The sequence below is a fragment of the Ambystoma mexicanum genome, chromosome 2p (assembly GCF_040938575.1).
Source record: "Ambystoma mexicanum isolate Mex_15411 chromosome 2p, UKY_AmexF1_1, whole genome shotgun sequence".
NCBI lineage: Eukaryota > Metazoa > Chordata > Amphibia > Caudata > Ambystomatidae > Ambystoma > Ambystoma mexicanum.
The window spans coordinates 1423011558-1423038572 of NC_090923.1; the positions used below are offsets into that span (position 1 = coordinate 1423011558).

Here is a 27015-nt window from a genome sequence, read left to right on the forward strand (position 1 = left end):
GCTTATTATAATTTGCAAATGTATCTGTTATTGTTACCTTTTCTGAAATTATTAGTAATATTTGTATCAATAGTATAATTGATGGCGGTATTCACTATAATAATAATGGTGATACTGGATTCAGATGTCTTTGTGTTTTTTCTAAATAAAGATATGGGGTTCATTACAAGTTTGCCAGTATCCCGCTGGTAATTCCGGGTGGGATACCAGCAAACTGCCCCTACTGTTTCCGCCACCTGATATCCTGGTATTACTAGTATATTACAAGCGGCGGAAAGGGCTGTAAATTCTCTTTACATGGAGTGCTATAGGTAGTGCCGGTAATTCTGGCATTTATTTGCCGTTGGGGCCTGATTTACTGGTAGGTCAGGCCTGGTGGTAAATTGGTGCCCCCACTGGCAAACCTGTGTTTCTCCAGTCTGGAAAAATTGATGGTGCCAGAATTACCAGCAATTTGTCCAGACCAGGGAACATGAATGACCCCCAATGACATTCCATCTTTAAATCTGCCAGATCCTCCAGTGAAAAGTCTAATGAGATTATCTTTTAATTTCTTCAGATTCTTCTATTGCAAAACCTGAAATAATGATCAATTCTGATGGAGAGGAGGACGCGTATTTGGATGATCCTGAAATAGTAGCAATTCTTCCAAGATCTTCAACAAGTGAGTAACCTCAACCGAGGGGCATGGAGAAATTGTAAATCTGTTAGGATTGGGCTAATTTATTTCCTAGGTTAGTGGATTCAGATTGTGACATGCCTGTCTTTAGGGTATTGCTGAGGCATTAAAGCACGAGGGATAGGGCTGTAACTTGAGTTATCGGCCCACAACCGAGTTATGGGCTGCTGGCAGAGCAGAGACACCCATCAACCCTCCCCTCAGGACTGTAATGCCAGTTAACATGTTTCATTATAACAAGTCTGCGTTGTCATATTGGAATGTTGAGTAAAGGAAAAACAAAGAGGTGGTCGCTGGAAGGTTTAGAATGAATCTTAACCACTGGCATTGCTCTGGGCAACCCTCCAGACCATTGTTCTTCGCCTGCCAAGCCATTACAGAAGGGGAAATACCATATGCAAATCGGGGTTGGTCCCACTTCAAAGGGGCAGTCCAGCCCGAACTGCTAGGTCACATCCCTTCTGCACAAGACTACAAGCATCCCCAAACATGTTTTGGCCTTGTTGGGCCTCAGTGAGTAGTAGCTTGGGTCGCTAGGCCCAGCAGGCACGGGACCCACATCTTGGCATACCCATCCCACTCCGGGTGACAAAGCAAAAACTATGGTCTGGAGGGTTGCCCAGAGCAATGCCAGTGTTAAGATTCATTCTAAACCTTCCAGCCATCACCTCTTTGTTTTTGCTTTGTCACCCCGAGTGGACGGGTCTATTGCTTTCAATATCCTGCTAACATGCCAATGTTATAATGCCTAAACATGGTCTTTTGCAATGTGAGGAGGCACCAGTTTGGTAAACGTAGGCACCAAAGCCTCTCAACCAATGACGGAAGGGGGTTATGGGTCTTGGTCTGTCCCCAACTGGGTGAATATTCTTTTAAAAATGTTCCATACCGGTTTTAACACCAAAAGGTATATTTGGGGTCGGGCAGTATTTGGTGGGGTGAGGTATGGCGGATACGGGTGGGGGGGTCTCCACTCTCCCCCCCCCCCCCCCCCCCCCGTATTCAGTGGTAAAAAAAATACCTCAGACCAGTTAACATGTGATGAAAAGCCATAGATCCTATTCTCCATGCATTGATGCTGGCTATGGGCATTTTAATTTTAATGTGTGGAGGCAACACAAAAAATACACACTAACAACTGCAAAAAGTAAATGCAAGACACCCTTTCCCAGGGGAATCGCCATACCGAGACAATTCATAAGCAGTATATAGCAGTAGATGAGTTATGTTTTATATTTGTGCAGGTATGGCTCCTCAAAAACCATAACTGCAATATGAATCTTTAGTCTTTAGTTATGGTTAAGTTGGACTCTCCATACAAAAAAAAAAACTTTTTGAGATGCTAATAAATATGGCGCTGTTAGATGAAACTGCACAGAAAGTAATCGTATAAAAATTACATCCAACAGAATTTTAAGGAAAGTTTAAACGTGGGGCAAGGGAGGTTCAAAGAAATAGCGGATTCCTCTGAAAGGGAATTTTTGCTTTAATTACATCAACAATTACAGAACAGATTAACATCAATACGGCGTGAGAAGTTGAGGCTGATCCCATTTGCAAGCTTCACTGTTTTTGTAAAAATGTGTCCATCCAATTTTATAAAAAATAAACCTGAAAAAAGTGTTAAAAAGCATCTAGAGATATTTGGATCCTTACTTGGAAAGTCAGCGGACCCAACTAAGTATCCAGAAATGTGAATGGCTGAAGTCGGGCTGAAAAATGGGTTGCTTGCCACCATACTGAATTCAGATCCTGTGCTGAAAAAAAAGTTTGAAATAGGCTTATGTCAGCCCTCTGGGGCATGTTGTGATCCCGAGCAGGGAAAACGGTGAGCCACAGAGAGACGGAAGATGCCCTTTTTAAGAAAATAAATTGCAAAATGTGACCACTGAGCTTGCAAACATGGAGGCATGCCTGTGGACCCAAGGTGGTGAGGCTATGAACAGTTTTGTATCCCCTCGCAAACAGAGGCAGCGAGAATATTTGGATGCTTATAACTTTGTCCCCCATGGATGAGTTGCATTAAACTTTCCAAAATACATATACAGCCTAAGATCTGAGTAATGGGGTATGAACCAGAGGGATAGACTTTGCATTGACATTACATGAAGAAAGTCATTAATTTCTATTATTTTAGGGTATTGTAACACCAGCATGGTGTACGGACTGACATCCATATCCTAAATGTAAAACAAAAAGCGATGCAAGAAGTTGTCTTGTATCCCAATACGCATTGTAAGATTAGAGAAGTAACATTCTAGTTTAAGTGATGATTTTATTCAAACAATAGTAACATGTCTTTAGGCCTTCATTTGTTTTGCTCAAAGAGCTTCCTCGGGGGGATTAAACATTAGTCAATAATGTATTTCTTTGTATCATTGTTCTGTATCTAATAGGAAGCTTATAATTCCCTGTTTGTGACAAGTGGGTTAAGTAATGCTATCTCCTAATGATAATTTTGAAAAAGTATATTGCCTCTTAGAATCTTCTGTTCCTGTTCGTATCACTAGTATGTATGTCCTATGAAATAGTAGATTTTTTTTTTTTTTTTTTACAACCATTGTAGTGGTTGTATATACGGGTATACTTGTTGGTACACTCAAAAGCGGAGCGACCTCTCGTGCCTTTGTGGTAAGACAATGCCTTTTTCGGCATATCGCAAGGGCATGAGGAAAATAATAATCTTCCTGTTATATACAGGAATCTCTATACAAAGCAATACATAATTGACTAATGCTTAAGGCCCTGGGGAAGCTCTGTGAGCGAAATGCGTGTACTCCTCTAATCTTACACTGGATAAAAAATGCGCATTGGGATACGAGACACCTAATTGCATTGGGTGTAGCTGGTTAGGGCTAAAGAGTGTCTACAATATCTTTCCCCATTAACCTCTGCAAATGGAACAACATGAAACTTCCCAAACCCAATATTCAGCCCACTCTGATTATGGTTTTAAAGTTTTGCGAAGTTCCGTCCAGGGTTGTGGAGAGTTGAAAGGGGGGGCAGTGACAGTTCACTGGGTATCGTCACTTCTCCAAAGGGGGGGCCCCTTCTTGTGAGGCTAGGGAAGTGAGGCCGCTCTAGGGGTGGTTTGATGTGGGAGGACCTCATTGGGAAGGACTCCCCTCCTGGGGATAAGGACGACCACCTGGGTTAAACAACACCCCACACCTAATCCATTCAAGCCCATTACCACCTTCACCAACCCTCCCTTGATAGCACTTTTATTTATTTTTTTATTTTATTCGGTTTGTACAAACCTTTTAAAATCTTTTACACACATCGACAAAAACAAGTAACATAAAACTACAATTGGCTCTGCTCCTCCAGATCACTCAGACATCAGTTTACCCCAATGCTCCTTGAATTGTGGCTTACTTCCTAGACTCCAGCGACTAAACTGAGCCAGAGTTCAATTATCGTTAAAAAGTGCGTCAGTGGAATTGGCAGTTTCGAGTCGAGTCCATTAAACACGTGGCCCCACCATTCATCCGCGCACAGGGAGGGATGGCTTGCGCTCCACGGACCCAAGTGCAAAGTTCTTTCACTACGAAGACTGTTGCAGAACGGAACTAGATGCTTCAGTGTTTCTGGTTCTTTTGTGCAGAATCTGCACATGAGATTTAGGTTTTTGTTGCATTTCCACATTTGTATTCGCTCTTTGGTTTTAAACAAGTTCACACAAAATAGCATGAAACGTTTTCGTACGGTGGGGTCTGGGAACAGACTGATATAGCATTGTGCCGGGAACAGACTGATATAGCATTGTGCCGTGTTAAAGGCACGTGCTTCAGCTGGTACATATATCATCAGTTTCGCCATGGCTCTTTGATAGCAAGTTCGCTCCGAGTCTAAGCGCCAAATGTTTAGTTTTGCAGCATTCGGGTTTTCTTGGAGCATGTTGATCTCGATGTCAAATTCCACCAATAAGCTTTCACATCTCTGCATCCACATTGCCACCACATTCTTACCTTTTGTCCATTGCACTATGAAGGATTTCGAACTGTTGGATGTTTTCTCGGGCACGAGTCTTTCGAAACAGGGATAGCAAGTTCCAGGTAAACCTTGCCTGAAGTGAAATGAAGGATAGTTCATATCTAATACATGATGACGTGGTTCCTCTTGGGAGACCCAGCACTTTCGTCCAGAATTGATGCTCTAGGGAGGACCATACTTCGTGAGTACAGCCGAGGGTGTTTTCGGCCCCGTTGATCAATACTGGAATGACCTTTTGTTGGTAAAACAGCCCTAGGGGTTCAAGCAAGAATTTCCCGAATTAATTTTTTTATAATTAACGCTTGACTCGCTAGCTGAGCGCATTTCCTTTTTGTGTTGGTTACTCGGGGGCCATCATTGATACAAGAGCTTAGTACCATTCCCAGGTATTTGATGCTTTGTCGTCAACGGTACACCACCTAGGAGCCATCTGAACTTTTTTGCTCTTTTCAGGGAAACCCCTCTCAAGTTCTTGAGTATTAAGATTTCGCTTTTTTTTTTTTTTTTTTTTGTATTGATCAGCAGCCGATTCTCACTTACATATCTCTGGATGGCGTTGAGTTTTCTTTGCAAGCCGACAAGTGTTATGTCCATCACAACGAGATCATCTGCATATAGAAGCCAGTTTACATGTGATTTTATTTATTTTCGGCGGGAATGAATTTACTGCATCTATCGAACTACCTATGTCCGATATGAACAGACTAAATGTGGCTGCAGCAAGCGGGCAGCCTTGCTTTACTCCCTTTTGTTTCAATTGCTGTTGACAATGTCCCAGATTGATCCAAGCGAAGCTTAATAGATGTCAGTGTGAAGCTCCTGGATAGCGGATACTAGATCTTCCGGACACCCCCGCCGCCTCAATTTCGACCACAGAAGGTCTCGATCGACAGTGTCGAAGGCGCTAGAAAACTCAATGAACGCCAAGTATACTGCTGTTAGATTTTTTTAGCCTCCATTTTTACCAAATTAATTATCAATAAATTTAGGGACCAGCCAACCTCTTTGACAAAGTCGAGTGAGGATCCGAGGTGGAAAAGTCAGTTTGATCCCGTTGCCCGCTGTTTTATTACCCCTGTACAAGGCCTCAAAATGAGAGATCCATTCTGTTTCTGTCACCAGGCATGTTTGCAGAGACTTTTGCGACGCCTGCATGTTAGCGAGCCTCAAACTCTCTTGTATTTTTATTCTTTAATATAGATAACATTGTTTCGGCATCATTTTGTTGGGTGTACGTGGGCCTTCATCCAGTTCTTATAACTCTGTTTTGCGGCTCTGGTTACCATCTTTCGAGTTTTCAGATCCAGTGATTGAGCCTGCCGAATGGCCTGTCTCATCTGCCATTTGGTTCGACCCAGAAATACAGAAACACCATGTTTGCGGACCAGGTTTAGATTTTTCAACCCCACATTCTTGGTCTTAAATTGAAGCAGTAGCTGATCATATTCCAGTTGGGTACTGTCCTGACAATAGGCTGTTGACAGCTGGGCAACCTCGTGTTCCTCTAATTGAGGTCTGACCCCGTTTGCTACAACCGAGATGGCGTGTTGCCGCCTCGAAAGGCCGTCTTCTAATGATGTTATAAGATCTGTTATTAACATGTTGTGGTCACTGCTGGTTTGCTTCCTAATCTTAAAGGATTTTATTCGGGCATGCAGGTCAGTTGATACAAACACGTAGTTGATTGTCGATGCTGAGTCGGCGCGCTGCCAAGTTGTTGCTTGTTGCATGTCCCCAATGGTGTTCCCATTCAGCATTTGCAGTTTTGCAGCATTACTTCCATTTCTTCGAGCCATTCATTTGCAAGCGCCTTTTTATCTTCTGTCACTAGTTTAAGGAGGTCAATATTCAGATCTCCACATATCATGATGTTCGCCCTCGCTTCATACAGGACGTCCAGAATTTCTGCAATTTGCTCTATAAATTCCATTCTACCTGCCCTCTGATGGTTCCAATAGACGTTTAAAAGTGTTATTTCGTCAGCATCCTCAGGACCCAAGTTCTGCTTTGTAATCGTAGTTTCCGGAATGAATGGGGAGTGATTGGTGGACTTTGTGATCCTAAAACCCAATGCCATATTTATCAGTATTGGCAAACCCGCCATTGGGCGCCCTTTCTCCAATTTTATTGCAGGGGTCAGCGCCACTTCGTATTTAGTCGAGAGTGGAGTTTCAGTTAGCCATGTTTCTTGCAAGCACACGATTGTTAAGCCTTCCAGCCAGTTTGTGTTAAAAAGATGTATGAAGCCTGGCATTATTGTTGACCATTCGTGTTAAGCGTAGCTGCCACCCAGCCCCAGTCACAGATGCCCTCCATTGCATTCATGCAACTGTTGTCACAGGTCTGGTGGCAGTTTTGAACTTTGGCCTCCGCGTATGGTGATTCTAATGTCCTTTTTAATTACCTCGAGTGCACTCTCGTCCTCGTTCGTCTTTGAATTAGGTTTTCTTTCCTCTTATCTGAGCGCTTTCACGTGTCAGACTCACGCACTGGCCACTGGCTGCTATCCTTACTTCAGTGCCCTCGGGTCGGGTGTTCTCCTCTTTGTTTAGGGAGCGCTACACTGTGCTCTGCTGCAGACAGCTTAACATGTCCTTGTTGCCTCGCGCATCCCGTTCACGATGACTCAGACGGGGTGCTTCCAGCGTGTAGACTTCGAACCCCAACGAGAATAGCGCTACATTTGCCTCGAAAATTGTATTGGCTATCAGTGAAGAAGATGCGTGAAGGATTACTTTGTCGTTCCGTTTTTAGTTAGTTGAATTTCCTATCTTTAGGTCTTTGGACGTGATGGCGCGTAGGCTTGGAATCGGGTCGAATAGCCTGATGTTCGCACGATTTAAAATAAACTTATCTTTAGAATCGAGCCTCTCGATCATCAACTTGAAGACTGGTGCTGAGTCGTTCCCTCCTTTGACATGGCCTCTATTACTTGCTTGGAAATTCGCTCATGAGTTAACAGTGCTTGGTGAGATTTCATTCGCTTTTTTTTTTTTTGGGAGGTCTGCCAACTGTATCTACGACTCCACGAATACCGGCAGTGTTTACCTTCTCTTTACTATGCATGTTGGTTTGACTCTCCTCACATTTGTCCATTTGAGCACCTTTTTGTCTGGTGCATAATTTCAGCCGCCTTTCTTGCATCGTCATGAACGGTGGACTTGCTGGAGCGGATCGACCCATCTCCAGGTTTGCTGGTTCGTTGACAAGGCGACAGATTCTAGAGTTCTTGACTCCCGCAATCTGCAGTGAGGCAACCCGATCAAAGTTCTGTGCACTCGAGGCTAAGACCACAGAGGCATCTCCATCTGTTTCGACTGGGCGTTCATTGTGTGTGACCTCTGATGCATTTACAGAAGTTGTTTGAATGCGTGTATTGAGCCCTTGTGTAACCTCAACTTCCTCCACATCGTCATATGTAGACATGAGTTCGGCCGAAATGTCATTAGACGGTGTTTCAACCTCCTTCGCTGCTTGAAGATGGACAGCTTTCTTTGACGGCTCTAGTTGTTGTGTAATTTCTTTAGATTCGAGTTTACTGTAGTCTTTTGTCACTATTTGTTCGAATTTTATGTTCCTCAGGAACTTTCTTGCTCCTATGGTGGTGTTATTTTTCTTAGCCTGCAAGTTCTTTGTTTTTTTTTTTGCAGTCTTTGTAAGTTTTGGGTTTTGTTTCCACCGGTTTCATGCAGGTACCTGGAGTACCTCCAAAATGGAAAATATGTTGAGTTTCTCTGCGCCTCTGCTGTCAGTTGGCACGCTTTCCTCCATACTTAGTTGTGAGTCCGTGTTAGACGTTGTCGGCTTTTGATCGTTAATACCCAGTTGTCTCTTGCAGGCTCTTGCCTGCTCAAAGGCTGTGTTAAGGTAAGTCCAGTGGGCTGCAGCGTCGGCTCGGGGCACACGATTAGAGTCAGTTTTGAATTTCTTCTTGGTATGTTGGTGCTATTTGGTCCGTTGAATCGGTGGGGTCCTGTGAGGCCTAGACCTTCGTGTTTAAATAAAGCCAGTGCTTCCCGGGGCTACTTCTGGCAAAAGTTTTTTTTGTCAGTTGAGTCATTTCTCTTTTGTTCACACAAAGATTTAAACAAAGCATCTAGGCTTTTCAAACCTTCGTTGACGTTGCAGGAAGATTGACTACATAGTTGATCCAGGTAAACCACTTTAGTGTTCATCTGCGCCATCATCGTTGTAAGATCCTTTATTGAGTCATTCAGATTTTCGTATAACTTCATGAAGGGGGCCATGGAGATCGCTAACGAAGATATTATAGCGGCTTGTAGCTCCGTTGTTAGCCTAAATTCATTGGTCTCCAAGTTACTGGCCTGAGAAGCACGCTTCCTTGCCTTCTTTTGCCTGTGAACTCTTCCCCTCCTTACTTTCGGAAAGGGGCGTTCTATAAGGGAGGAATCAGACTGATCACAGGTGTCCGATATGCTCGTACCAGTAGACTGTAAATTTCTAACGCTAAGATGCATTGTTTTCGATTCTAACCGTTGGACGTTAACTCTCTTTTGTGAGTTCATCTGGTTGAAAGACTAGTTCAAAGAGGTCTCGCTTGTCTTTTCCTTTGAGCCACAGGCAGACGGCTTTCTGCGTTCATAGTATACATTCGCCACTATGTCCTCATAGGCTCATTTAGTTGAGCATTCTGACATTTTAGGGCTGATTTTTTTTGCATTCGCTCACCATGCCGAGTAGTGCCCTTCATTAGTTTCCTGCTGCACACTTTGTTCATAGCAATCGTACTGTGCAGTATATTATTCGCGACCTCCAACGAGTCGCGACGATCTTCGCGCCTGTGGGCCATCAGCCCGCCTGTTGTTGGTGTTCTTGACTCCAGTTCCAGGTCCTAGGGTTCCTTTGGCAGGCCGATCACAGAACTAAATACTTTATCGTTGAGTTCCTCGTTTACGTTCTGAACAGAACGCATCTCGGTTCGAGGGACCGGCGAGCTTGAGCTCATGCTCTCGCCTGGATTTGGCACTTCGTTTACTGCTTTAGGCAGAACCACTCTCGCTAACCCAGCCCCTCCATCCGCATTTGTACTTGAAACGGTGGGAACCGGCACAGAAGCTCGTCCACCAGGACAGAAGCTGCCACAGTCTACGCGCTGGAGCCCTCCCCAGAAGGCACTCCCCTCCCCCCACCCTCCCCCTCGCATACGTCATCACCGACCGGCGACGCCGCACATGCTGCACCCCCCGCTCCAGCCGCCACTGGGCGCGTCGGCGGATCGAGATCAGACTCGCCCGCGACCTCGTCCGCCTCTGCGCTTGTGATGTATGCCCTCAACGAAGCCTCTTCCATACCAGACGGTCTTCGCGGGCCACCAGGGACCAGTAGCACTCTAGGCAAATCTTCACTATATTTACCAAAGTGTGTTGAGTTGTTGCAAAATCCTGACGCACCAGAAGCAGCCTTGCCCAAGTCTGGTGAAGCTGGTTCTTGAGTTGAGGCACTACAGATATTATTACTCGGTGAGATGCCCGGCTTCGATCCGCCGTCTTCCCTGCTGAACTGAGACGGGTGATTGCACAAACCACGTACTGATTCCTCATTCATAACGTTACTGGCGGCAACATTTATCTCCTCACTCGTGGAAGTGCAAGAGTAGAAACGACTTACTTTTCTGGGGGAAGGCTGGTTTGCAGCACTACAATCTCTGTTCCCCTCATTGCCTCCAGGTCGTTCATGTTTCTTCTGTGCCCGCGTTCTGGACACACGGGTAGCCTGCGCAGCCATTGGTCGCCGGCGCCACTCGCCAAACAGCCTAACAGCGAGTAAGTTCAGCCCTTTCTCCACAGGGCTTACGCCACAAGGGGGCAAGAGGCGGCCTTTTAAGATCAGCTGGTCTTGACTCCTTAAAGGCACACGCACCTCTGCAGTGTACAGGATACAGGAGCAGTCCAAACACAATCCACTCGCCACAGCCTAACAGCGAGTAAGTTCAGCCCTTTCTCCACAGGGCTTACGCCACAAGGGGGCAAGAGGCGGCCTTTTAAGATCAGCTGGTCTTGACTCCTTAAAGGCACACGCACCTCTGCAGTGTACAGGATACAGGAGCAGTCCAAACACAATCCACTCGCCACAGCCTAACAGCGAGTAAGTCCAGCCCTTTCTCCACAGGGCTTACCATTTGTTATTATAACACTATACCAGTTACTTCTACTGGGTCGAAGAAGATTGCTAACAATACAGATAGTATGACTGACTGACTCCAGTACTGGCACGAAAAAGATCACCCAAAGCATGAAGATTACAAGCAAGGAGAGTACTGAGATGAGGTGGCCACCAGGAGCCATGAAGAATGGCACAGAGAAGATACAGGAACGGTATAAACCTTTGCGGGGTAGTAGTCCTGAGTATCGCATAAAAACTGACAAAGGACTTTGTGAAAGAGAGAGCCGCATACTAGCACGAATGACAGTTCAGCCTGGGAAGTTCAAAGGTGACGCAGAGAACACGTTGGGCAAGCCGAGAGCTGTCTGCTCCCAAAGGCAAGAGGCCGACGAGGGGAGTCCTTTACCCGGTGTTATGGAGCAGGCCAAGGACGTGGCTGGAGCCTTGAAGATGGTGGCGCGACTTCTGGGAGGTGGACAGAGCGGTCCAGTAACGGCACCTTCAGTGAAGAGACCAGGAAGAAGGTATGTGGAGCGAGAGCAGAAGAAGCCAGAGATGCTTCCCGGGTGCTTGCGTCTTCTCGCAGGCGAGAAGACGCAAGCACCCAAGAAGAACTGGCCAAGAGTCCCCGAGCCAACAAAGATAACAGCACATTACTGGGACCAGCAGGGGCTGGAAGGTGTGGGAGAGAGATCAACCGCACAAGAGTAATAAGAAGCATCTTCCTTGTGGCAGTACTTGGGGAAGAGAGTCAACCAAGGGGGCCTAGTGAGAAGGGAAGAGAACCAGGGAACCAAGCGATGGCTACGCTATACATTCCGGCAAATGCAGAGTATGGCTAGCCTATACAATGGGGCTAAATACAAGTAGTTATATGACAATAGATATTTGGGAGTGGTGCGGTTTTACTGGAGTACGGCAACGGCCCACACTTTTCTGTTGCTGTAGGTTGTCTGCGTCAGGCGTCGCCGGGCGAACTGACGCAAACCGGTATGGGGCTGCCTTCGAGGCAATATCCCTTTGCCTCTGGCCCTTAGCCGATGGCTGCCCAGGCAGGCCGACCTGGAACTTCCAGCTGAGAGATGCTTCCTTGATGCGGTAAACCAATCCTAGCGGATCGAAGGCAGGTGCAGGGCGTTGTGGAGCGGGAGAGGGAAGGAGCGAGGAGACGGACTGCAGGGACAGAGGAGCGAGCCTAAATTAGAATATTATTGCAAACTGAAAAGGGGGTCCCAGAGGCTGTGCCCTTGATGCAGCAAGCTCTGTACACAGAGCAAAAATTAAATCCTATATTAATGTGAGACATCATCTTTGTGGCAGTATTTGTATTTAGGAAGTGTGTCAACCAAGTGTACCTAGTGAGAAGGAAGAGAACCAAGGGTCTGGGCCCAGAACCAAGGTGAAATCTATACTGATACGAAGCATCTTCCTTGTGGCAGTACTTGGGAAGGGAGTGGCTGCCGCGATTTTATGGAATACGCTTCTGTGTTCTCTTAGTGCTATTGACAATCATTTGCTTTTTCAGCACGGTCTTAAAACTCTTCTGTTCCGACTTTCATTTCTGCCTCTACCGTTTTCTTTTTCTCCTCTCCGTTAGTGCCATGATGCTTTTATAGTGATGGTACTCTTTATAAATGGGGGGAAACGTAACATAACAATTAACCAAGTGGGCCTGGTGAGAAGGGAAGAGAACCAAGGGTCTGGGACCTGAACCGAGGTGAAGCCTATATTAATGCAAGTCCTCTTCCTTGTGGCAGTACTTGGCAGGGGATCTAATAAAAGAAGAATAGAAATCCGGGTCTGGGACCCAAACCAAAGTCACGTACATCAACATACAAGTCATTCTTCTCGTCTCCTCATTGCAGTACTTGGCAGAAGAGTGAACCAAGTGAGCCTGACGAGAAAGAGAAGCAAACTGGGTCTGGGACCCAAAGAAGTACAAGGTGAAAAGCAGAGGGAAGAACCCTCCAAACCACTGGGTTAAGGAGAGCCTAGTACTATTGTGAAAGTTAACTAAGAAGACATGGGAAGGGAACCATTCCTCTTTACCTCAACTGGAACCTTGTTGAAGCTAATACCCAGGGGAAGGGAGTCATTCCCCATGGGCATATTTGTAACTTTGTTGATACTAACATCAAGGGGAAGGGAGTCAGTCCTCCCGGACACAAGTGGAATTTTGGTGAAACCATGATCCCGGGGAAGAGAGGCCATACCCCTGGCCACTGCTGAAACTGCATGTAAACCAAGACTACAGGAAAAGTCATTCCCCCTGGTATTGATTAGAGCACCAAAGCGACTTTATTTTAAGACCCCAGGAGAAGGGAGTCCTTATCCTGGTGAGTGAACTTTACTTTTGGTTACGACTCTTTAGTTGTAGTGTAAGGGACAGAAGAAGGGTTTTGACTCAGGACAGTGTTTTTCTTTTTCCGAGCATTCTGGCAGATCATTTCGTTTTTAGTTTGAGGCAGGGAAACCCCTCTTAGAGTTAGGAATAGCTCGGTTTTGAATTCAATAAGCCTTTGCCAACCACCATGACGCCTCCTGTTCAGTTGCAGGGGGCGGGGGGGACAAAAAAGCAATTTCTTATTCACTTTCACGTAGGGAAATTTTTCAGAAATGTAGTGTAATCCATGCGAAACGCACTAGTATCAAACAGGCCCTGGATAGCTTGTCCATTGTCATGGTGTGTGTTCACTATGCAATATGCATGACCTTGCCCAGTGGCACTGTGGTTATGTTTGCATTGGCCACTATGGGTGAGTTTGTGGGGCCTGGGGCATGCACATGGCCAATGCACCGAAAACAGTGTCCACTAGGAATGGCCGCATACCTTACCCAACGGGCACTGTGAATATGTTCACTGTGTCCAAGGCCAAAGGCACCATGTCTGAGACCCATGCACAGTTTGCTCCATAGGTGTCTTTTGCTGTGCAGACCATTCCACATGCATAGTGTTCACAAAGCACGGCCACAGGCCATGCGCAGTTGCCACTGCATGCATTTTGGCCATTATCCGAGCTCCTTTTTCAATGAACAGGGCAACAGAACATGCCCAGCGGATTGTGGGATTGTGTGAGCGTGTTTGTGGTACCTGGGGCATGGTCCAATATGGGCAGTGTTCTCACCCATACCCATTGGGCACTTTTAGTATGTTAGGGCATATCATTAAAATACAAAAATCACTTACAAAGTACTGTTGTTACTGTTTCTAATAAAAACCTTTGAAATTCACTGAAAAAAACACTTTATTTGCAGAGATGTCATAGTTGCTGTGCTTATATTACAAAGTAATTAAAATAACGTTAACTAAAATGATGCTACGATTGCAGCGCAAAACCTAAAAAACAGACATTCGCGAGTTATGCATTTTAAAAAGAAACAATACCTCACTTCTCCAACACCCTTCAGGCACTGCTGCTGACATGACATCACACAGGACATCATAGCAGGTACTCGCATTTTCACAGGGCACAAAGAAAGAAACCACTACGGAAAATCAGTAGCACTCCTGGCTGCTTATGTTTTGCTTTCAAAGGCAACAGAAAATACAGCCCACATGGACTGCAAATATTATGTTAAATAGCGTATTCTGCATGTGAATTGGCTCGGTGTGTACAAGCGGTGCATGGCAGGTGGGGGCAAATTATGGTTACTTTGCTCAGCAAAATTGGTAAATGTTTGTGTAAGGTTTTGCGTTGCAACCATAACACCATTTTGCTTAGTCTTTCACTGAATATAAATGAGGTTAACAAAAATCTTTAAATTGATGCTTTATCAGTGAATATTTAGGTATTAGCACCCCAGCACGGGGTGGGGACAATGCTGGGCGTTAGGTACCCAGAAGCCCAATTTAACGGCCCAGAGTAAGTACTTAATGCCAGCATATAAAACCCTTTCTGCGGGTGCTGTCGCATTCTAGCACTTTGTAGAGCCAGTCCTCGTTCCATGTCCATGCATGTTTAGACAGGAAACACGTGACTGGGGATAAGGAGTTAGTTACGTTGAAGAAACTAAATAAAGAAACGTGTTTGATGACCGCTCCGGTTCTGCCTGAAATTATTGGGCAGGTAACATATCGGCCACCTGCTTACAAAGCAACGGTTCAAAGGACACACAATTGGTGACAAAGGCAAATCGGGTGCACGTGCACACTGACCGCTTCACCAATGTGGCATCCCAGGCTCGGTGCGTGCACCACCACCATCTATCGTAACCATCCACAATGGTGGCAGCGTGCTATTGCTCCACGCATCCGCTCCATGAGAGCAGTATTAGAGCCATCCACGCCGCAGCATCCGCTCCATGAGCGCGCAATCGACGCCAGGCAAACGTAATTTGCACAGTTCCACGAGAGCGGGCCTGATCACAAAAAAGCCAAGAAAAGTGATGGCGCGCTAAGAATCGCGTATAACTCCAGGTGGTGGTTGGTGAGCTACAACAGTCCCCAAGTCACAGTTCAGTGTAGGCTCCCAAAGGATCTGCCAAGGGGCAGCAGCGGCCCCAACAAAGCCCACAACAATAAAGTGAGCACCTGTCTAAGCTGCAAAAGGGCAAAGCAAGCAATCGCCACAGAAGCGAGTATAACTAAGCTTCTCCAGCATGGGGTCTGGCATGGATTCACATGCTCATGAATATTCCCCGTCGTCAGGCTGGGAATCCTCGGTAAAGAAAAAATCAGTATCATTTTCGTTTCTGATCTGTCTTTCTTAGTAGTAACCAATCACTGATCTCTGGGTCATACTGCCCCCAGCCAATGACTGCCCTCTCCCTAAGCCCCGCCTCTGGCAGCCATCCTCAGATTTTTACCGCACGCTCAAGTGTTGGGAGTGTTTAGCTCTCGAGGTGTTTATTTATTTATTTTTTCTTTTTACTGCGTTTTCATGTTTTTTCAGAATTTCTAATTTTTTCGGTTTAATCGAGCCTCAAGCTTCACCGTTTCTACTTCCGATAACGGGGACCCATTTCGGAATTCTTTTACGCCCCTCAAGGGTGAAGTTTTCGTCGAGTTTACACCTCTTGGAGGATTCCGGAAGATCTGCGGCCTACCTCAACGGACATGGCCCAGGAAAAAGGGAGCTCGACACCCGGCTCCAAGCTGTTCAGGAACTGCCCTGGATGTGGATTATATAACGTTTTCAAGGAGGATGAGCATTCGCAATGTCTCTACTGCCTCCATGGGGACAAGACGCACGTGGAGAAGGACTGTGCGTTCTGCAAGAACCTTTCGGAACGGACCAAACAAGATCGTCGTTCCCGCCTTGCCACCTGGCTGGAGAAGGGCACAGCAAGTGAGAAGGCGAAGAAGAAGTCGGAGCGGGCTTCTAAGTCCTTTGAGGGCGCCCCGGCGACAGAGGCCCAACAGAAGGCCAAGCACCGCAAGTCCGCGGGCTCCGGGAGCGCCGAAAGCGTCAGGCTCTTCGGTTGCCAAGCAGGGCGCTACTTCCCCGGCACGTTCGACCACGAGCCAGCGCTCTGGTTCGGGGAAGAGGAAGTCCGAGAACCCGGGTAGGCCGCTGGAGCGGACCCAGTCGATCTCGAAGGGAGAGCGAGGCGTTGACCGTCCCCCCAAGGCGAAGGCCCAGGACGCACCTAAGGTGGTGAGGGCCTTGATCCACCCGGCTAAGGCCTCTACCGAAGCGGTCTCTGCGACCCTGGCAGAGCCGGCTGAGACTACGCCAATGGAAACGGCCTCTGGGCCCAGAGTATCCCTGCCGCCGCGGAGGGAATCCTCTTTCCAGCCCATCGCTAAGACCCCCGTGAAGCCCCCGGCTGAAAAATAGGGGGGGGGCGGTGGGCATTACAGACTCGGAATCAGCGTCTGAGGAGGAACTGGTGGAGACCGAGAGGGGCCTCAACGAAAGGTCCATAGGCCTCAACGAGAGGTTCGATCCCAGGCGACGGTCCCTGCTGACGTGATCGAAGATAGCGATGAGGACGACGAACAGGGCCCAGTGGAGCGGCCATCCCGTCCGTCGCAGCCATTGCCCGAGCCCCAGGATAGCCTGGCGGCCATTTTGTTGGCAATCCAATCCTTATGTACCGAGATAAGGACGACATTACCACAGACACCGACGGAGGATCCAGAACCAGGCCCGTCGGGAAACCCTCCGAACAAGCGGAGGAGAGTCCACCCCTCTCCGCCCTTCGTGCCCGCGAGGCCGGTGGACCCCTCATCCCCCTCGCCGGGAGAGGATACGGCGACAGACGATGATGGCGGCGATGACACAGCAGACATCCTGTCGTCACCCCCCCCCCCCCCGCGGGCGTCCCTAGCCGACAAGGTTGGCTCTTTCCACGCCATGATAACCAGGGCATCCGAGCTCTTCCAGCTCTGCCCTGAAGTACAGAAAAATGAGGGGTTTCTGTACCAACGACGAGAGGCTAAGAGGAAGATGGTCCTCGTGGTGCCTTTACTCGACGACATCTGGGACGAGGGGCTTGCTGTCCTCAAGAACCCTGCCACGACACCCGCCAAGAGGGACAGGTATGGGAAGAAGTACCGAGTCCCCGATGCTGCCCCCTTGTGCCTCAGGGCCCAGCCCACACCAGACTCGGTCGTCTCGGCAGCGGCTAAGAAGAAGGCAGTGGGCGTTGCGGCTTCAACTTCCACTTCCTCGCCGGACAGCGAGGGTAAGAAGTTTGACTCTATGGGACGACGAGTCATCTCGTCGGCGGCGACGACGATTAAGGCGGCCAATGCCTTAGCGATCGTGGCCCGCTACGACAGGGAGCTCTGGTTCAAGATAGCTCCCCTGCTAGATTTCCTGCCTGATGACAAAAGGGCAGAGGCCCTAGAAATTCTGCAGGAGGGCGAGGTGGCGTCGGATCACGCCATTACGGTGGCAACGGACATTGCTGATACCGGATTTTGCCAACTGGGCAACAGTTTGCCTCCGAGGATGGCTCAAGTCGGCAGACTTTCGCCAGGACGTCCAGACCAGAGTGTTGGACATGCTGTTCGACGGCAACAACCTCTTTGGTAAGGCGGTGGATGAGTCTCTACAAGCCATCAAGACCGACTCGGAGACAGCCCGGGCCCTTGGGGTGCTTCAGCAGCGACGGCCCTTTCAGAGCTCTGGAGGCAGACAGGGTGCCTCCAAAGGATCCAGCGTTGGCTCCTCCACCTACTGCCAGGCGGCTCACACCTCTTCCCAGGAGGCCTACAGAGGTCGCGGCAAGCAGGGGGGTTCCCGCCGTCGTCGCCAAGGCGGCAAGGCCGCTTCCAAGCAAGACTGACCCAGCCGGGTGGTCAGGCCCCCACAGAAGCACCCCAGTGGGAGGCCGACTGACGAAGTTCGTCAGTGTGTGGGAGTCCATCTCCACCGATCGTTGGGTGTTGGACACCCTGGCCAACGGGCACTCGCTGGAATTCCTAAAGAAGTGCCCTCGCATTCCTCCCGTGGCCAGGAAGGAGAATCGCGTCGCACAACTGCTGTTGGAGGTAAAGGCGATGCTCAAGAAAGGTGCCATCTAGCTCGTCCCTAGGAGGCTCCGGGTCTCCGGAGTATACTCCAGGTACTTCCTCGTCAGAAAGAAGAGGCGCCCCATCCTAAAACCTGCGTCGGTTAAACAAATACATCGAGGCACAGAAATTCAGGATGGTCACCCTCCAGCACGTACTGGGACAGCTGGAGGAAGGCGACTTCCTATCGTCGCTGGACCTGGAGGATGCTTACTTCCACATCCCCATTCTAAAAAGGCACAGGAATTTCCTCAGGTTCATGGTTCAAGGACACACTACCAATTCAGAGCCCTACCGTTCGGATTAAAGTCGGCACCCAGGGTTTTCACTAAGTGCCTGGCACCAGTGGCTGCGCCTGCAGGGGATCCACATCTACCCCTACCTGGACGACTGGCTAATCCGGGCAAGGTCAAGGGAACTCGCCGTCGATCATACGGCGAGGACCGTCCGGTTGCTCACGGAGCTGGGGTTCTCCATCAACTACCCCAAATCCCACCTGGTTCCGTCGCAAGTAGCACTGTTTTTGGGGGTGAAGCTCGATACAGTGGAGCAATTGGCCTCCCCTTTAGAGGAGAGGACCAAAACCACCCGGGGCAAGGTACGGCGACTGTTAGCCACGGACGTGGCCAGGGTGAGGTCCATCAAGTCCCTTCTCGGGATGATGTCCTCATACTTCCACTTTGTACCCCTTTGCAGACTTCGGATGCATCCGCTACAGGAGTTCCTCAACGCCCGCTGGTTTCAGGCGGGGGGCTGCTTTGAGGACAGGATCCCCCTCGACGAGGAGTTCCGTCGGGCGCTCCCATGGTGGGGCACCCGGGCTCACCTCACGACGGGCACGGACTTTCAAACCCCGGCGTTTCAGGAGACGGTGCCTACGGACGCCTCTCTGGAGGGTTGGGGGGGGGGGCACACCGGAGATCTCCACGCAAGAAGCCTTTGGCTCCCGGAGGAGAGGTCTCTTCACATCAACATCTTGGAGCTCCGTGCAGTGTTCTGGGCGCTCAAGTCGTTCCTCCTGTCCCTCAAGGACAAAGTGGTGAGGATCTTCACCGACAACACCACCACGATGTTCTACATACGGAAGCAGGGAGGCACCAGATCCCCAGCCCTATCCAAGGAGGCCCAGGATCTGTGGCACTGGGCCGTCGCCCAGGGGATGTTTCTGGTTCCCTTCCACCTGGCAGGAATAAAAAACACCATCGCCGACTCACTCAGCAGGGAGCTGCGCTCGTGCCACGAGTGGGAACTGCGCCAGGATCAAGTGGATCGACTCTTCCAACGATGGGGCAAACCCCAGATCGACCTGTTCATGACGGCGACGAACTCCAAGTGCCAGAGGTTCGCCAGCAGGTTCCCACAGCCGAGGAGCATGGGCGATGCTCTCTCGTTCCCTTGGGGCGGCCTGTTTCTATACGCGTTCCCTCCATTGCTGTTCCGCCTCATCAGCCAGCTCAAGAAGTCCAGGTGCAGGATGATCCTCGTCGCACCGGCGTGGCCGAGGCAGGTCTGGTTCCCGGACGTTCTGGACTTGTCAACGTCCCCGCCAGTGAGGCTGCTGGCGGACGCGGATCTTCTCTCCAGAGAAGGAGGCACCATTCTACACCACGACCCACAGTTGCTGAACTTGCAGGCCTGGCTCCTGCAGCGCTAGAGGTTGGAGGGTACGATATCCCGGCTGATTGCAGAGAGGTTCTTGCAAAGGCCAGGGCGCCCTCAACTCTCAAGGGTTAGGGTCATAAATGGAAGAGGTTCTCTGTCTGGTGCCATGCACAGAAGATTCACCCTCTGCGGATTACGGCCCCTCAAGTGCTGCCGTACTTACTGTCGCTGGCCAAAGCTGGACTAGCTCACGCCTCCATAAAAATACATCTGGCTGCCATCTCCTGATATACCAGGACTACGGGCCCCTTCGAGCCTATGCATTCGGCGCCCTTGAAGTTCCTGTCATGGAAGACGGTGTTCCTCGTGGCCATCACCTCTGCACGACGAGTGGGAGAGATTCAGGCCCTATCTTGCAAGCCTCCATACTTGACTTTTCATGACACAAGGGTAGTGCTTAGGACGCGCCCCTCCTTCATGCCCAAGGTGCCGTCGGACTTCCACCTCAACGAGCCCTTGGTGTTACCAGTTTTCTTCCCGTCGCCTTCGACGCCGGCCGAGAGGACTTTGCACTCGCGGGATGTAGCTAGAGCGCTGAAGTTCTACGTGGACCGCACGAAGAGTTTTCGGAAGACGACACAGCTATTCGTGAACTTTGGGTCTGTGAATCAAGGGAAGGCTCCCTCGAAGACTTCCATTTCCAGATGGCTCTCCGGCTGCACCATGCATTGTCACCGGTTGGCAAACCGACCGCTGCCCGGCCTTCCGAGAGCCCATTCGACCAGAGCGATCGCTGATACCACAGCGTTCCTGTCTGGTGTGCCCCTGCTGGACATCTGCAGGGCTGCTACGTGGAGGTCGATGCACACCTTCACAAGATTCTACTGCGTCGATCGGGACTCCAGGGAGGAGTCCAGGGTCGGCCAAGCAGTGCTGCGCAACCTGTTCGCTTAAGGTGAGCCTGGTGAGGAGGTAAGAGATGCTTAATGTTGAATTGTTGTATTGCTTAATGTTGAGCCTGTTGCCACCTCCCATGGTTGTGCATGTGTATACTGCAATGTATTCTTTTATTCATGAGCATGTGAATCCATGCCAGATCCCATGCTGGAGAAGGAACAAGTTACTTACCTGTAACTGTTGTTCTCCAGCATGGGTCTGGCATGGATTCACATGCGAACCCTCCCACCTACCCCTCTGTGCTCTTCACTTGGTCATACTGCCACTTGGCGTGCTACCAAATCTGAGGATGGCTGCCAGAGGCGGGGCTTTGGGAGAGGGCAGTCATTGGCCGGGGGCAGTATGACCCAGAGATCAGTGATTGGTTACTACTAAGAAAGACAGATCAGAAACGAAACTGATACTGATTTTTTTCTTTACCGAGGATTCCCAGCCTGACTACGGGGAATATTCATGAGCATGTGAATCCATGCCAGACCCATGCTGGAGAACAACAGTTACAGGTAAGTAACTTGTTCCATGACGGAGGAAGAGGTCCTGGTGTCCACAACCCCCAAGCCCTCTGCATTTTCACCCTTCACTCCCATCCACCATGAGCCTCTGCAAGAAAACATACAGCTACAAGGGGTGCCACCCTTCGACGTTACAAGCACAAGCAGATTAGGACCATTATAGGCTAGATGGCTCATGGACTTCCATGTGTACATCAACGCAATAGAGGTATGGGAGCCAAGACATCTAAGAGGCATACCAATGCACACGTTGGGACCCACCATGCGGCACATGGTTTATGAAATGTCAGCACAAACTACAGCCACTTATACTGATGTCATTTACTCTTTCAATGCATATGTTGCCCCTCATAGAAATATCGACAATGAAAGGCAGATTTTTCACACCACCACCCAAGAGAAGGGACATATTGATCATGAGGTTGAGAAAAAGGGTGAAATACTGTGAGTTTGACAATTATTCCACGGAGTTAGCCCTCAGATCTCGAGTAATTGCCAACTTTGAATCGGCTGAATTCCACAAAAAACTGCTTCAGAAGAGAAGATCACTGGAGGAGCACCTGATGTTGTCGAGGACTGACCTGGATGTCAATATGCAAGCTGAGTCCATGGGGAAAATAACAATTTCTCAAGCCACTCCTGTGTCCCAATATGCCAGATACAGGCTACTGACCAGGCACGCAAGAAAGAACAAATAAAATGCTTCAGGTGTGGCTACGACTTTCCTCATGAAGGAACGCGTCCTGCCATGGGCCACAGGAGATCATTTTCAGTCCATGTGTAAAACGTCAAAATATTGATCATACAACTGGGAGAGAAAATACTCGGGACCTCCCTGGAGGTCATTCATTTGCTTCTGTTCTTTCCACTCAGCCCTCAAAATCTCTTCGTATCATGCCTGTATGCAATTTGCATGCAGGCATAAAACAAGTGGATATCTATGGAATCCCTTGTCTGTTAAAAGCAGGGAGATTCAATAGGAATCCATTGTAAATGATGTCTGCAAAGTGTAAAAAAGAGGCAAAGTGGCCGTTTTATCTTTACTTTTACTTTCACTTTCATTTAGTTAAATATATAAATGCAGCCTGTAGCTTTACTTTAATTTTGTTAAAGCTATAAATGCAGCCTGTAAATAACGCTTTGCAGACAGCATTTATAAAAGCAATGGCTGCGAACTCTCAATGTGGTTAATAACCACCGAACAGGTTATCATGCCTTGTTCTTTCGAGAGAGGGGCGCCTGCTACCTTTTTTTGCATTTTTGAAAGGAACTTGGGGTTGGTCACCCTAGGTTACCTGGGGGCAACCAGACGTGGACTCCCTGCTCACTGTGCTTAGAGAGGCTCAGCTTCACCTCACTGATGATGCCCAACAAGGCTGAAACACGTGTATGGGGTTGCTGATGGTACTCTTGTTCAGAGAGGAATTGCCATAGCATTTCGGTGCTGGACTGCCCTTGTGGGCGGGACAAAGACTGATATGCAAATGGATATTTCCCATCTGTGAAGGTACAGTGAGCAAAAAGCAATGGCTGCGAACTCTCAATGTGGTTAATAACCACCGAACAGGTTATCATGCCTTGTTCTTTCGAGAGAGGGGCGCCTGCTACCTTTTTTTGCAGCATTTATAATGGATTCCTATGGAATGCGCCTGCTTGCAGGCAGATTTTACAAGAATCCATCCGTTTGATGCCGGCATTTAAAACATACTGGCGTCAAGTCATGTGGTCCTTGAACTTGGAGAAGGAAAAAGTGGTGGAAATATTAATTTCCAGTTGTACTCCTCCTCCAGCTCCAATGGCTGTAAAAATGCTCCACGTCACTTCCTTTTCTTTTACCCAAACTCGGCCCACCTCTACATAACAATGCTGATACGCCATTACATTTGTTCATGGGTGGTGGGGGGGAGGGATAAGCTTTAAAAGGGGAAGGAAGAAAGGGGCTTAAATGCATGTGCACATTAACCCCCATTGCCAAAAGGCAAAGGGTGAGTAAGTAAAATGGGCAAAACGATAAAAACCAGAGACGACAATGGAAATAATGAATTCCTCATAGAACGGTGAATTTACAGCACGCCCAGATTCAGGATACTTTTCCAATTGCAACACAGCTACGTGTCAAGATGCAGAGGTCATTATAAAGTGCTCCGTTTCTCGAGAAAGCTGCTATGACTGTGCGATTCAGTAAACGCCCTTTCTAAGTAGAAGCCCTCTTATGAGTTGGATTCTTTTGAAGGGTGGTGGCCAAACCTGCCCTTGGTTCTATACCCTGGACACATACAGCCTGATCTACCTTTCTCTCGTTTAGCAGAATCGATGAACCCATGTCTGGCAAGCAGGCTGACTGGGCAGGCAGCTGCTTCCGCTGACCGAGACGAAATGGTGCGTCTTTGCGCAGCTATACATCATTCGCTTGCTTTTCCCTCTGTCGAAATAGTGCTTGCCTGTCATCTTTTAAAGTGTATCGATCTTGGGTGATAATCAATAGATAAGAAGGACAACACTTCCAGAATTATTGCAACTTGACCTTGTTCCAAACCTAGTGCCACTTAATAAACCACAGGAGCGTACATATATTATCAAGGAGGATGAACTCTTTAATCTCTTTTTATGCATGTCCTATGCCGGATTGCTCCTGATTGTAGGCACCTCACTAATTGTTTCATTACCCAATTTAATGGTACTGGGTGTATCAACTTCAGAAGAATACAGGGATGTTGGTGTTCGAGCTTGTGTCCAGCTCCTGGACGCATGTCTCCAGTGAATTCTTGACTCGCTGAGTTATCCTGCCAGTTTTAGTAATTTGGCACATGCAAGGATGTGTCCCCTGTTTTACCAAATTTATAATCATCCAGACATGTTGTAACTAAACTCCAGAGGAAGGATAGCTCAGGGGCTATGTGTTTGTCTTGGAAGCAAGACAACGCGGGGTTATAAATGAACATCAAATTTAAAAAAATTATTCTGGCCAGAATTGTTGCACATTTGTATCAACTCGGATCAGAAGTGTTTCAGCCAATTTAAAAGGTGAAAGTGGACAGTGTACATCCTTTGCCTCTATTTTGATAGAATTGGGCGAGGGTGGGATAACTCTTTAGGGATAAGCAGTGGAAGACTCCAACTAACAATGTAGGTACCAAATTAAAAGAAATGTCCAACCCAGCTTTACAAAAAAAGTCGTTACTAAAGACCCAGTGATTTTTAAAAAAATAAAATAAAAACTTGCCTTTGCTGCAAGGAAAAAACTGAAAATGCAGCATGTATATTATGCCATTGTGCTAGCACATAGCATAGTTAAGGTTAAGCCAAATTGTCTAAGGAAGGAGTTTCAGAAAATAACATTTGCAAAGAACTTTTGGAAGGCTTGCATGGAAAATTTTGAAAGAATTCCACAGGAAAATTTCAAGGCATCAGTTTGTGCATGTGACATTTCTAAATTTCCCTTGGTCGGCTTCATATGTTAAACAAATGTAACTATGATCATGTTTTGAACATCTTTAGCATGGTGTTTTACCACTGGAAAGAGAACCTTTTTTGGTCCAAATATCTAAAAATTGTCCGGTTAGGTTTTCATAATTTTTCTCATCCTACTATGACATCAGGAATTGGTGCAATGCCGAAGAAATGTGAAAATGCACTTGGCCAATTTTGAGATATTAACTGATTTGCAGAATGAACATGTTCATTTCATACAAACTGTACAAAGAGGCGTATGATATTCAGTTCATACATTACACACTTTCCAACTCCTGAAAAGGCAGACTTTGATGTCAGTTTTTAGAAGATGTAAATTGTAGGAACTGTAAAATTCATATACACCTTGTGTATTGAAAACTAGTTAACTTTAATGTGAGTGTATAGGATGTCATATTATAAGGGACATGCAATGCATGAACAAAATTAAGGTACTTTGTCATCATCATTTTTACTTTATTTCGGCTATAAAGCCATAAAGGTTAAACAATTCAACAATCTACGATTGCAAAACATCACTCCATGGGAATGCAAGAAAGGTGATAACAGCATGGGATTGGGAATGAGCTAGTTCTCGCTTAATAGTAACCTAAATGACTTGATTTGGAACAGCTGTCTACATCAGAGCTGGAGTACCAGATAGTGCCAGTGGATCTGAAACCTTATCGAACTTAACGGGCAGCCCTGTCTTTGGGGGGGGGGGCGGCCTATTCTCCAACGGTACAACCTTTGCTCCTGTGCGCACATACCATCGGGGGGGTGCTAACACAGGGAGAGTGGCTCAGTACTATTACAGGTTTCAACAAAGGACCACTGGATTTGTTAAAATGTAATATGCCTGCAACTAAATCGGTGTCGGTGAAATCAATTCTGATAGTCGTACACATGAGAGCAAGAACGGCTGTAACGTAAAAAGTGGTCCAGATTTGACAAAAGCAGCCCCTCATTTCCCGGATCCAGTGGAGACATTTATTTAGGAGGACATCTCTGGGTTCATGGTAATTCTGGGGCAACCTAGGGACCTTCTGGAGGTATGACTTCCCAGCCCGTAGAAACGATGGCCTGCAGCTAGTGTCAGTTAATATATATCGTAAGCGTGGCCCAGCTGGGGTATTGTCTTTCCTGATTTGTTAATTTCCCTGGGTGTCCTGGTTGCATCAGGGCCCAGAGGGTGCACCAATGAAGACTGGGAGACACGATGAGGGGGGGGGGGTCCCACTGTAAACATAGGTGTTATAAATCAAGTTGGGTAATACCTCTGTTCCCACTGGACCTATTAAGGTTTGAGTATTCATTCTGAGCCTGTTAGGAGGCACGCCATCTCTGCAGTTGGTAACAGTAACGTCAGTGCCAGTAACTGGAGCAGGCACAAACAACCCATCCTCCGCTTGGGGTATTTGGGCCCCTCTCTCAGCCCCCAAGCAGATCTAAGGCCCCTCCTTGCTTTTGCCACTGCCCACCAGTTCAATCAAGTGAGGAACTCGTTTTTTAAGTTGCTTTTGGCACCAGGCCCCTCTCATCCAAATTAATTGGTAAACTGTTGTCCACTGTCTCGCAGGGAGGGTAAAGACCACACTGCCTTTTGACTGGAAACAGATCACCGATGGCCCCTGGAAATACCACCCGTCGCCCCAAACCAACAATTCCATTGTACACGTGTCCTGAAGGTTGATTGGCCTTCACTGACCCTTGGGAGCACCCCTCCAATCATGTGGTTGTATTTGCAGGTTGAAGGGATTCATCAGGAGCAGACTTTTTAGAGATTTGTTTTCCCCATCATAGTTGTCATAGGTGAAAGATCTGTAGCTGCGGGAATTTTAGTCACCATGCTGCCGGTAAGATCGGACTACCAAGAGTCAAGGATGGAATAGGGGGCAGGACCAGAGGTAATCGCTCCCCCTACGTCCATGCCGGAGGGGACACCCACAGATGTTAACCCTGGCACAGTGCCCAAGTCTTTATTAGTTTGTCATGCACTCGGGCTTCCGTCTTCATAATTATTGCTGGGTTCAGCAGAGTCTGTTATGTTAGATAATGTGTATAGCGCACAGTTACCCGAGAGTATCATGGCGCTGGAGGAGAGGAGATGCAAAATCCAGGAGGAGAATATTAAACAATCAAGTATGTTTTCAGCGCTTTTCTAAAAGCTCAATGATTTAGAAGATTTTTCAGAGCCAGGCAGAGGCTATTCCACAATTTCGCCACAGTGACTG

At 47.9% G+C, this 27015-nt stretch overlaps 1 protein-coding gene across 2 annotated transcripts in view; it reads left to right on the forward strand.

Annotated features, from left to right (window-relative positions):
- LOC138567576 (zinc finger protein OZF-like) overlaps window positions 1-27015 on the forward strand; it is a 119201-nt gene that overhangs the window by 39818 nt on the left and 52368 nt on the right. For both annotated transcript variants that reach the window (XM_069645942.1, XM_069645941.1), the window contains one exon: window positions 560-664. In XM_069645942.1, coding sequence (XP_069502043.1) covers window positions 586-664 — 79 coding nt within the window. In that variant the 5' untranslated portion in view covers window positions 560-585. The remainder of the gene's footprint in view (window positions 1-559; window positions 665-27015) is intronic.